Source organism: Caretta caretta, chromosome 25 (assembly GCF_965140235.1).
Source record: "Caretta caretta isolate rCarCar2 chromosome 25, rCarCar1.hap1, whole genome shotgun sequence".
In the NCBI taxonomy this organism is placed as follows: Eukaryota; Metazoa; Chordata; order Testudines; family Cheloniidae; genus Caretta; species Caretta caretta.
Genome location: NC_134230.1, coordinates 16,082,051 through 16,094,229, shown reverse-complemented (window position 1 = coordinate 16,094,229; position 12,179 = coordinate 16,082,051). Strand labels below are relative to the sequence as shown.

Here is a 12,179-nt window from a genome sequence, read left to right as displayed (position 1 = left end):
ACCATCAGATTCTAGTCAATAAGTGAAAGGAAAAGTAACTACAAAGTTCAGGTTAAAAACTGCAGGGGAAAGTTTAGTTTTTAAATGTGTAGTGGCTCAAAAAACAGGGAAACATTTCTAATGTTTGGTCTTTAGGTCTCTGAAAGCTCATTTTCACAATAAGTACATCATTCTAGGGAAAATCTAACCTAACAGCATCCCTGTCAAGTTGTCTGTTAACTGCAGTGAAAACTAAACAGCAGTTAGGCTCCGCTAGTTACAAAGTCCTGACAGTCAGTCTACAAAAAGATACTTCTGTAGCTAATTTCTGAAACACAAAATTAATGATTTGCAGTCTAAGATTGCAGACTGCACCATTTTTGTATGGTAGTCTCTCTGCTTGAAGAAGACACGCAAGATACCAAATAAAAGTGGAAATTTATGCTAATTTGGTTCTATCTGAAAAGAGTCTTCTCCTAACAAGCTTTTATCATAGAATAAAACTATCTTTACATACTGCTACCCATTACCATAGTATCTGAGCACCTTCCACATAAAATTAATAGCAAAGATTTCTGCTTCATGGCAATAGAACAGAATGCCCAAGGCCTTTCCCACAAGGAAAATACATAGTCTAGTAATTCTGTAAACTTTGCTCTGCAGTCAGCACATCATGTTTTGTTTGATCCTACATTAGATATGACGGTTTTTTTAAAAAAACAACATTACTTGAAATTAATGACTCAGACTCATTAGTAAATTCTTAAATTATTTTAGTTTCCAGAAATAAGTTTATATTAAATGTGACATTCAAAGAAGACTGGGATGTAGTAAGAAGGCATTTCCTAGGAACCTTCGGGCACTAGGTAAAGACGACAAGCCCATTTGAACTAACTCTTATGAAAAATAACATTGCTGCTGTTGAAACCGAATGGCAAACATAAAATTGCGTGCTCCCCCCCTTTAAAAACAGAACACAGTCGGTCACTGAACATCTGGAATACCAAAATATGGTATTTAGTTTTAGTAAAATTGTCATAATAGGTAGCTTTGAAAACCAATCAAAATGCATTGCTTAGGTATGCTGGTTGGTCAGAATTTGTGCTTTTGTTACAAAGACAAGAGGTGTGACAGTGACATATGTATTCATACAATGCCTTTCATCTGAGTTTATCAAGGTGTTTAGAAGTTATTATTCAGTTTACCCATTTGAAAAATGTGAAACAGAAGTGACCCAGCCACAGTCATGAAAGTCAGACACAGAATTAGAAAATGAACCTTGGAGTACTGACTTCCAGGTTTGAGACCAACCACCAGACAACTCCTTAATTCTGAACTGTGAAACCATACCTACAATGTCACCTTATGATTCAGTTTAAAAGTAACAAGTGAGGACAGTCTCATGCCTGTTGTATATCAAGAAGTTATGGACCAAAACACTGACTATAAAAAATGGTCATTTCTTTAAATAACAAAATCAATTCTTAAACTAAAATGTAGCAGAAATCTGGGTCAAGGGCAAGTTTTTAGAAACAGCATCTAAATCTGTACCCACAAGTTCTCCATGTTACAGCATGCCCCAAAATTTTTATCTGTGCACAGATGCTGGACTACTTGATTTGCAACTGTATGCACATGCATATCAATTTTAGCATTTTAAAAAACCCTACATATACAAAAAGTGCATCCCATAATTAAAAGCTAACTTAAGGCCATCCCAACATTTGGCCCTCTTACTCAAAAGCAGCATCTTAATTAAAGGTCCACCTGTTATATTTTAGTAAGTAACTGAGTTTACACTAATATGACAGGGCTGTCTACTTCATAAGAAAATGTCCTGTTTTTCCTGATCTTTCTCCAGAGAAAAGAGGAAACCGTCTATTGTTTTTGTTTTCCACTTTGCTATAGTGCAGCGTATGGCCATAGCTCAGCTGAAGTCAGAAAAAAGTGTCTCCCCATGAGAGGAGAAAGTTTCATTTGTATTTTTCCCATTCTCAGCCCATAGATTTAAAAAAAAAAAAGAGCTACTTTACCCTATGAGAAAATGTTGCAACTTCCTCTCACCTGCTTTATGCAGAAGAAACTGGCTCTATTAAACAAATAGCTACTCCAGCTACTCCCTAACAATGGCTGCCATAAGGCACCAGTCAGCTCAGCAGGAGCTAATTTACAGAGTTGTGGGTGCAGTAGTAATTAAACAACAGGAATTTTGGATAATTCTGCTGTACAGAAGATTAGTAATAGTAGCATAGACTTCACCTGTTCACTTGAGCTAGGAGCTCCAGGGAGGTATGGCAGTTTAGAAAATGGCTGCAGTCAAGCCTCAGGAGCTAAAATTTGATTCCAGGAGCTGTAATTTTAATTTTTCTTGAATTGTTTTTTTTTTTTAAACACACTTTACACCAGCTTGCTCCAAGACATCTCAAGCTTACCTCAGCTGCTCAGCAAATGACAGAAAATAAATATACTTTAAGAATTTAGGTTTCCAGAGTCTAAAAATAATGAACATATTGTACAAATTTTAATCTACTTATACGGTATTTTAAAATTTGCCTAGTTGGATCAGGGATTTCACCTCTAAGTCACTGGTTCATAGACAGACCAACTCAGCAATAACATAAGCCTTAACTGCACTAGAAAACTGATTTGCTGCTGAGAACAGTTCAGTCGGTTCACATAAACCAGTCCAGAAAATGACTATCAGCGTACAAAGGACAATTTTCAGCACTCGTACAGAAACACTGACTATGTCCACACTTAAATTGTTTTGGAGGAATGATCATTAGCATATCCTCACTAATGATACCAGTGTATACAGGGCTTCAGTGTTTTAACTGCCATATAACCCAACCCTGCTGAAAGCTGGTCTAAATGATACAAAACCAAAAATGCCTGGGCACGCTCATCATTTGTTACCACCAGTGAAGCTGCACCAAGAGTAGTGTGCAACAGTGGGAGATTTCCTGGAAGATACTATTAAACAAGGCTTACATGTCAAGAATGTTTTCCATAATGGTGCTAAAAATGATTTTGTCCTGTCTCTAGCCATTGAAGTGTTTGCAGCATCAGTTCAAAGGAACCCACACATTGTGGACAACAGTTTTGAGTAACATGTCATTTTTTGGTTTTAACAAGTCTACCACCAGATGGTCTATTTGGTTATCTGAGCGAAGAAAATTTCTTTCCATCCAACTGTCCATAGGCAGATACAAAAACAGTTCTGGTAGCAGTCTCACCGAAGTGGCCAAGATGAGAACTGCACTCTTCCTTAGATCTGGTCCCCACAAAAGAGAAAGGTTTCAGAGTAACAGCCGTGTTAGTCTGTATTCGCAAAAAGAAAAGGAGTACTTGTGGCACCTTAGAGACTAACCAATTTATCTGAGCATAAGCTTTCGTGAGCTACAGCTCACTTCATCGGATGCATACAAAAGAGAAAGACACACAATGGCTTTCACTGCTCTTTCCTATGCTGTACCTATTCTGTGAAAAGAAAGTTTGTAATACTGCCTAACAGGAACAACACAAGAATTTTTTTTTTAAATAAATAAGGTAGTTTTGTGTATAACAAAATATTCACAATTAAATTTCACTATAAATAAAAAAGGCAACGATTTTAGCTTTTGTTTTAAACCTAGGACTCTGGATTAGCAATATGCTCTTCATCAGCCACATACAACTAGTCTATGCCAGGTTATCAAATATAAAAAAAATATACCATCTGTGGGTTTCTGACAGACCATCTAGTTGTTTGACTGCAGGGAGCTCCCCTTCTCGATAATGACCACTGAAACCTTCCAGCTCTGTTATAAATTATTTCAAGCCACCTCACAGACAAAAAAGAAGGGTTGTCTAAGGTCAACTGCAGCAGCTGTATGTAAATAGAGCACTTCTATTTATATGCATACTATAGAATGGCAAAAGCCAAGACAATCTTAGCCTTCGGCTCTGTGATGGATGGATTCTAATATACTGAGCAAAAGTAAACCCTATTTAACCAACCCACCTGCCTAAAACAAGGATATAGGCACAATATAAAAGAAAGCTGACAGAAGCGAAATATTTAAGGACAGTGCAAGAGGATTGCTCATCTTGCAACATTTAGCTTATACCATCATCAACCTGTTCTCATGAGTCTTATTACACAAGCTGAGGCTTGGCCATTTACAGTTTTGCTTGTACGAACACTTAAGGACAGGTAGTCAGTAAACTCTTGCCATCAGTTCAAGTATTGTGCAAGTGTACTTCTCTCTCTCTCTCTCACACACAAATCAATGTTTTCACAAAGCTATATATAACAATTTACATTATGTAGCTGCTCTGATCAACCCATAGTACAGTTGAAGTTAACTTCTCTCAGACAAAGCTGATGGTTCTGAAGTTTTGCATGCTTCATTTCATCCCAGAGTAGTTTGCATGGGACACTACAAGTGGAGGAGGAATAAATGACATGCAAAGCAGCTCCATCCCACCTCTGGAGTCAATGTGTGAACTCTGTCTAGAAATATTACACAACAATTGAAACTTTCAACTATGTGAAAGTTTTGAATTAACTATAACAGAAAGACTCTTATTAAACTAAATCTCTAATTAATATCCTAGCTGATAAATACGTCAGCTGTTTTCAGTGTCGTTTCAGTAGACTACAGAGTCCTCCAGGAGTGCACCATTTTCTTTGACTCTCAGCAGTAACTGCAGTGAATAGTATCCACAAAATCTCTATCTGTCCCAGCTAGTGCAAGGTATTACAGCCCTTGTGTGTATAATGTATCATCCACCTAGGTGATACACCTTGGAATCTCATGTAGGTTTTCCCTTCAATTACATAGGCGATCATAACCGATATGGTATGAAATAACAGAAGCAGGTTTCACCAGTAATCAAGAGAACACGAGTCTTAGGGGCTCACAGCAGTATGAGACTATATATACTCAGGTATTAAATATTTTCAACCACAAATCCCAAATTTACAAAACTAAAATTCCATGTGCTGTATGGCACAAATTCCCCTCCCTTCATTACCATCACCCTATTTCTCAATACAGCGGGAAGACAGTGAACTAATCAAAGACTTATTTTATTATATGAGTTTGCCAGGCTTCCATGAATGTCAGAACTGTAATATTTGGCAATAAGCATGAAGTATAGGTAGCTAAAGTAATAAATCTCAAGACACAAGGAGCAACAAAGTGATCTGAAAATAAAAGCCATGTCAGACAGAATAATCAAAAGGCAGGAAAAGCACACTACTACTCCATTCTCAGACATTATCTCTCAAATTGGAAGTTTTGAGTCCAGCAAACCCGGACATTTTACATATTGTAATACCATAAATATTTCAAACTGTTTCTCCAGAGTGATTATCACATATCAACTTTAGCAGTTACCCTGCTGGAAACACATAATTGATAGGAAAAAGTTTTCATATTTTTGTTCTACTATACAAATTACTTCAACAAGCTTGCAATGTTCTTTTTTTAAGTTAATGCTGACAGTTCAATTATCGCCACATATTTTGTTTCTCAACTTTTAAAAAAATGTCATCAACTTACATTTTTGCATTAGAAGGTAAAACACTCAGACTCAAGTAAATTTGGTAGCCACAGAAGATTTATAACAGCTTCCAAAATAAAAATTGTATTTCTTAAGATTAATTTCTAGTTGACTGCCAAACAGACTTGATACCATAGTAAGTTGTCTAAAACTGTAACATATCCTGTTTTTTTCACCTTTCTCTTCTAAGTATTTTTGAGTGGATGAATAAATTAATGACTATGTTTTTTACGAACTAAAACCGGATCCTTCCACACCTAAATATAAACGTAGGGAGTGAAATTATGAGCAATTTGCAATCCACAACAAGCTCATTGTCCAGAATGTGAGTTAGCATAATATTCTGTCCAGTATTTATAAGCCGGTTTTAAACATGTTACTCCAGAGCAACGAATTAGTCTCTTCGAGAAATGCAGCTGTTAATGCCCTCCCATGGGAGGGCATTTCATAAATTAGTTTCAACAGTAATTGGGGCTCAGGACACAAAAATAATACTTCCAGAACAGGAAAATGCCATAAACATAACCCAAGGGACAAACGCCATTCACTGAGACAAGTTATTTTCAAGACATTCAGTACTATTAAATCTCTTGTACTTCTGAGATCGTTCAGAACTTAAACACAGAGGGACACAATAGATGAACCATTATATGAGTCTAGTTCTGGACAATGTAGTCTAAGGTTTTAGTTTATGATTTTATGTATATTTTAGTTTTTACAAGGATGAACAGTTTATCATGGTGGAAAAATTCACCGTCAACTGTTGATACATTTCACTACAACAAAACACTTGGCAACCAGTGTTGTGTAAAACTACTCTATAGTTTTCTGTCAATTCTCCCATACACTGTCCTGTGATTCTTAATATTGCAAATGTTTGAGCAATGTATGGAAAATTATATAAAATGCGATTTTAAATCCATGGTTTCAGAGTAACAGCCATGTTAGTCTGTATTCGCAAAAAGAAAAGGAGTACTTGTGGCACCTTAAGAGACTAACCAATTTATTTGAGCATGAGCTTTCGTGAGCTTATGAAGTGAGTGATCACATCCGATGAAGTGAGCTGCAGCTCAGGAAAGCTTATGCTCAAATAAATTGGTTAGTCTCTAAGGTGCCACAAATACTCCTTTTCTTAAATCCACGGGGAGCCAAATATGGCATTATCTATTTAAAATAGCCAAAGTCCACCGAAGACCTTTAAGCAGCCATTCAAGATTCCTAAGGTGAAACTGATCTGTGGAATCCTGTCAGTGGAAGGGAAGTTTAAAAGAGCACAGAGACACAGTACACGGTTCCTGTCTCTAGAAGGGAAGCAGAGGGAAGATAAAAAGACTCTCCGTTTCCGTCTTTGTCCTGCCAGTCTTTCTTGGAGGGGCAGAGATTTCAGCCCCGCAGTCAGATGTATGGTTCACCTTCAGTGGGCCCTTCCCGACACAAGCGGGGGAAAACTATGTGGGCAAAGCCTGATGAGACAGGGACTCCTCCTGCCCTGGGGCAAGACTGTCAGCAGATTTTGCATCTCCCTTCTTCCTCGGCTACCTCACGGTGAGGCCAAGATAGGTGCAGGGCTGCCGCAGTTGCCCTGGTCCCTTGATACCCGCTCCGTGGCCTGCCTGCGCTGACCCCACAGCTGGGACCGGCTGGGCTGCCCAGCACGCGGACACAGGGGTCCCAACGAGGCTGCGGTTCCCCCCCCCCCCGCCCCGAGACACACGCGATGCTCCCGAGCCCGTGGAAATGGGGCTCCGCGGACGGTTCGAGTCAGGGCGCGGAGGAGGGAACAAGGGCTTCCGCTTCAGAGCTCGCAGGGAGCCCCTGTGACCTTGGGCCCCGGCTCGAAGCACCTGCAGCCGCCAAGCGCGGGACCGGCGCCGGCGGGAGGCGGCACGTGGGGGGGAACCCCCCCCCCCCGATGAGATGCGCGAGGACTCGGGATGGCGTCAGCCGCCAGCTCGTGGCCAGGGGCCGCGGGGCGGGGCAGCGCGGGGGGGAGGGGGGAATATCGCAGCTCCCCGGAACTGCCCAGTCTCAGCCCCTTCACTGGGGGGGCTCCCCCCGCCCTGAACCCCTCCAGCGCCCTTCCCTCCCCCCCCCCAACGGCTCGGCGTCCCCGGAGTCCCTCACCCGCTCCCTCAGCCGCCCCCCCTCACCCGATCTCGTCGGCGCCTCCCACGTTGTTCATGGCGGCGGCTCCAGGCAGCTTCCGGGCCGGGCCCGGCTCCCTCAGGCCCAGGCGGCGGCAGCAGCGGAAGGTCACGGGCTCCGCTTCCCTCCCGAGCTGCGCAACGGCGGCTCCGGCCCCCTCTTCCCCTCAGCGCCGCCCGCCAACCGCCGCTGCGCGTGCACCCTAGCCTCGCTACGGGGTCTCCGGGACCGCGCCCAACGGGCGGGTGAGGGGAAAGGGGTAGCGCGCCTGCGCGGCAGGCGCAGGGCACCACGGGAAACGTAGTCCAGCGCGGGCTGGCTAACACGTGGGGCGGCCCCGCGGATGCGAGCCGGCAGGAGGGAGCGAGAGGGCAGTGCGTGCGAGAAAGAGAGGCCGCATGGGCGCTAAGGAGCGTGTGCGTGACACACCGCATGGGAGCGAATGCATCAGATTTAGAGTGTGAAAGGGAATGGGAGGGTGGCAGGGAAGTTGTTTGCAAGTGAGGCCTGGGCTATGCTTAAAGATAAAAATAGATCAGTCCACATTAATGGAAAAGCCCCTTCACGGCGTAGGAAGCGTCTACACCACAGTGCCATAGCTGCGGTGCTGCACTTGCAGTGTAGACACAGTCAGAGTGTGTGCAAAGCATGGTGTGTACGGGGGACAGTGGTGTCCTTGGGTGTTTACTAAGGTGTGAGCGTGCCTATGGCTTTGCCTAGACTAGGGCCTGGTCTCCACACAGTTTTTGTGCTGGTATCACCATCACGTAGGGATGCGATTTTTAACCAAAATAGTTATACCAGTACAACCCCTAGTGTGAACAGTTACACTGGTATAATGGTGCCTCACACCGATGCAGCTTATCCCCCGTCCTGTAAGGGAAAAGCTATATCTGTATAAGCGCATTTATGCCAATATAGGTGTAGCCACACTCCCGGGGTTATTCCACTTTACCCCTTCACTATAGTTAAAGCAGTACAACTTTGTGTGTAGAAAAGCCTTAGGAAACACTCTACTTTTTTAGGCCTGGTCTACACTACAGGGTTAGGTTGATGTAAGCAGCCTTATGTTGACCTAGTTGTGGAAGTGTCTTCAGTTAAATTTGGCTCCCGCCAAGTTAAGTGCCTCTATACGCTGATTTAGTAATGCCACCTTCCCAAGCGGCATAGAGTCACGGTCAGCGTAGTTAGGTTGACGCAGTGTCAGCCTCCGATGAAGTGAGCTGTAGCCCACGAAAGCTTATGCTCAAATAAATTGGTTAGTCTCTAAGGTGCCACAAGTCCTCCTGTTCTTTTTGGGAATACAGACTAACACAGCTGCTACTCTGTAGATCCTGTGTTGCTTACTGACTGTTACTGGCTTTCAGGAGCTGTCCCACAATGCTCCACACCCACAGTACAATTGATATAAGCGCTCCTGGCGAGGACGCACACCACCGACACAAGGAGCCAAGTATGCACACCCACACACAAGTGATTTAATAACTGCAGTGGCTGTATGCTGACGTAAATTAGGGCGACATAATTTTATAGTGCAGACATCGCCTTAAGCGTCAGAGTTTAGCTAACTCCATTGAACCAATGTGATTGAAAAAAGCAACCTTTTTCCTATGCCTGAATTACCCTTAAAAAGTTTTACCAGCATCAGTGGAATCTATGAACTATGTCAGTGGTATAATATTTTGCCAACATAGTTATGCCAATAAAAGCTCTACTGTAGATACAGTTATACTGGGATAAGCACTTTTATACGGGTATAACTGTATCTACGCTATGGTTTTTTTTGCTGCTTTGAGGCTAAGGGCATGGCTACACTGGAAACTTCAAAGCGCTGTCGCGGGAGCACTTCTGCAGCAGCGCTTTGAAGTGCGAGTGTGGTCACGCGCGAGCGCTAGGAGAGAGCTCTCCCAGCGCTCCTGGTAATCCACCTCCACAAGGGGATTGGCTCTCAGCGCTGGGAGCCTGTTTACACCAGCACTTTAAAGTGCTCTGACTTGCTGCGCTCAGGGGGGTGATTTTCACACCCCTGAGCCAGCAAGATAGAGCGCTATAAAATGTAAGTGTAGCCAAGCTTTAAGTCTGCACTTAGCAGCTGCCCCACTGCAATGCTTCAGTATAGACACTCACTACAGTGATGGGAGGGGTTCTCCCGTCACTGTAGTTAAGCCGACCTAACGCTGTCTACACTGGGGACTAGATTGGCTTAATTACTTGATCAGGATGTGGATTTTCCACAGCTCTGAGAGGTGTTGTGATGTCAATGTAAGTTTTCAGTGTAGACCAGCCCTAACTAAGCCAGCATAGTTAAATCAGCAAAACTTTGAAATGTAGGCAAGGCCTTAGGCCTGGTCTACCCTAGGAAATTAGGTTGGTATAACTACATAGCTCGGGGGTATGAAAAATCCACATCCCTGAGCAATGCAGTTAAACCAACCTAACTCCTGGTGTAGACAGTGCTAGGGTGATGGGAGAATTCTTCCATCGACCTATCTACGCCGATGGGAGAACTCCTCCCGTCGCATAGGTCGTGTCTTCACTGAAGCACTACAGCAACGCAGCTGCCGTGTTTTAAGTGTAGACAAGCCCATACAAGACCTATGTGTGCAGCATCTATAGGTGCATGGATAGCTTGTGTTTGTGTGTAGCACAAGGGACAAGCATAAGCCAATGATATTGTAACAGGCAGTGAGTGGTTTTATTTCAATGTCAGAAGTAAACCTAGCCGTTGTCAACTAGTATTATTTACTGTTTTATATATATAACACCACTTGTGTATCTTAGGCCCCTAGCAGTCTGGGAGCACTATGATTCTGTAGATTTTTATGAATCAAATGACACCCCCTCTTCCCTTTCGATCACTAATTTGCCCACGGGATTACACATGCTCCCAGACTGTAGAGGGCAGGAAAGGCAATTTAATCCCACATGTTGCACAGTTTGGGAGTGGTGTTTTATTTCTGCAGATTTATTTCGACCCAGGTGTCTGATCATTCTGGCACACGCCTTCGGGAGGAAAGTTCTTCAGGAGGAAAACATCCTCATTTTGGATTAAGTCTAAGGCACTTTTATTTGAAAACCTCACCCTATTGGGAGGAAGGATTTTGCTTATGTGGGTTTCAACGCAACATTTAAAATCTCACACGTGAGGTGGTTTTTTTTTGGTTTGTCTTTTGGAAATCTAACTTTCTCTCCATTGAAATAGTCAAGCAGCGTGGATGCCCTGCTCACTCTCCTGATAATAGAGAACCAGGGACATCTAGTGGCTTTAGCTAAATCCCAGAAGGATATTTAAGGGTTTGATTTGCAGAAGTGCTGTGTACCCGAAACTCCGGCTGATTTCAATGGACGCTGTGGGTACTCAGCACTTATGAAAACTATGCCCCTATGCCCTGCTCCTGCAAAGACTTGTTCATAGAATTCACTTTACTACCAAGTCGATGGGACTACTTACAGTAGTAAAGTTAAGCATATCCGTAAGTGTTTGCGAGATAGTTATTATCTCGGGGGCTTGGGCAAAGAGAATTAAATTTCACAGAAAAAGACTGATGCACTGACACACCCCAGTTTGGGATTGGTGTGGTATTTCTGTAGACAGATGGCTTGCACAAAACTGACAACCGCATAAGTGATGCACATGGCATAAGGTTGGGCTAACAGTGCAATCTGTTTCGAGAGAAGAGAATTGCTTTTATCCCGGTGGGTAGAGTACAGATAATAAGCCCACGTGCTGGGCAGGGATATGCCATCCAACCACGCTGCACTTTTAGGGGTGGCTGATGGAGTGTGGTGGGACAGGAATTCCGTTGATAAATGTCTGTTGTGGCTGAGGACTTCTCCTTGCCTTGGGGAACTGTAAGTATGAGCCTAGCTCTTGAGCCATTGATTTCAGCTGCCTATTGCCCAGCAGTCAGCTCTCACGCACACACCCTTTTCCACACCAGCCAAATCTCCCTCTTTTAGAAGGGGACTCTCATTTAAGATACCTTCAGACTCTTATGCATGAAGGGATTTTGCTGCAGGTTTCAGTGCGGCGTTAATACTCTTGTTCCTTTAGCTTGTCTTGCCCCTTGGCAATGTCCTGTGTTGCAGGTAGTGTAAGCTGGCTCCATGTGTCAGACGGAATGTCTCCAGCTTTCACCCTGACCACACCACACGATCCATCGTCTACAGCCAAGCTCTGCGATACAACCGCATTTGCTCCAACCCCTCAGACAGAGACAAACACCTACAAGATCTCTGTCAAGCTTTCTTACAACTACAATAACCACCTGCGGAAGTGAAGAAACAGATTGATAGAGCCAGAAGAGTTCCCAGAAGTCACCTACTACAAGACAGGCCTAACAAAGAAAATAACAGAACGCCACTAGCCGTCACCTTCAGCCCCCAACTAAAACCCCTCCAACGCATTATTAAGGATCTACAACCTATCCTGAAGGATGACCCAACACTCTCACAAGTCTTGGGAGACAGGCCAGTCCTTGCCTACAGACAGCCCCGCAACCTGA

General features: G+C 43.4%; 1 protein-coding gene across 4 annotated transcripts in view; it reads right to left on the bottom strand.

Annotated features, from left to right (window-relative positions):
* Positions 1-7,898, bottom strand: part of DAZAP1 (DAZ associated protein 1) — a 35,444-nt gene extending 27,546 nt beyond the window's left edge. The window contains exon 1 of one of the 4 annotated variants that reach the window (XM_048831277.2): positions 7,680-7,898. In XM_048831277.2, the coding sequence (XP_048687234.1) occupies positions 7,680-7,711 (32 nt within the window). In that variant the 5' untranslated portion in view covers positions 7,712-7,898. The remainder of the gene's footprint in view (positions 1-7,679) is intronic. The other 3 variants (XM_048831275.2, XM_048831273.2, XM_048831272.2) reach the window with 3 other exon arrangements.
* Positions 7,899-12,179: the final 4,281 nt, after the last annotated feature.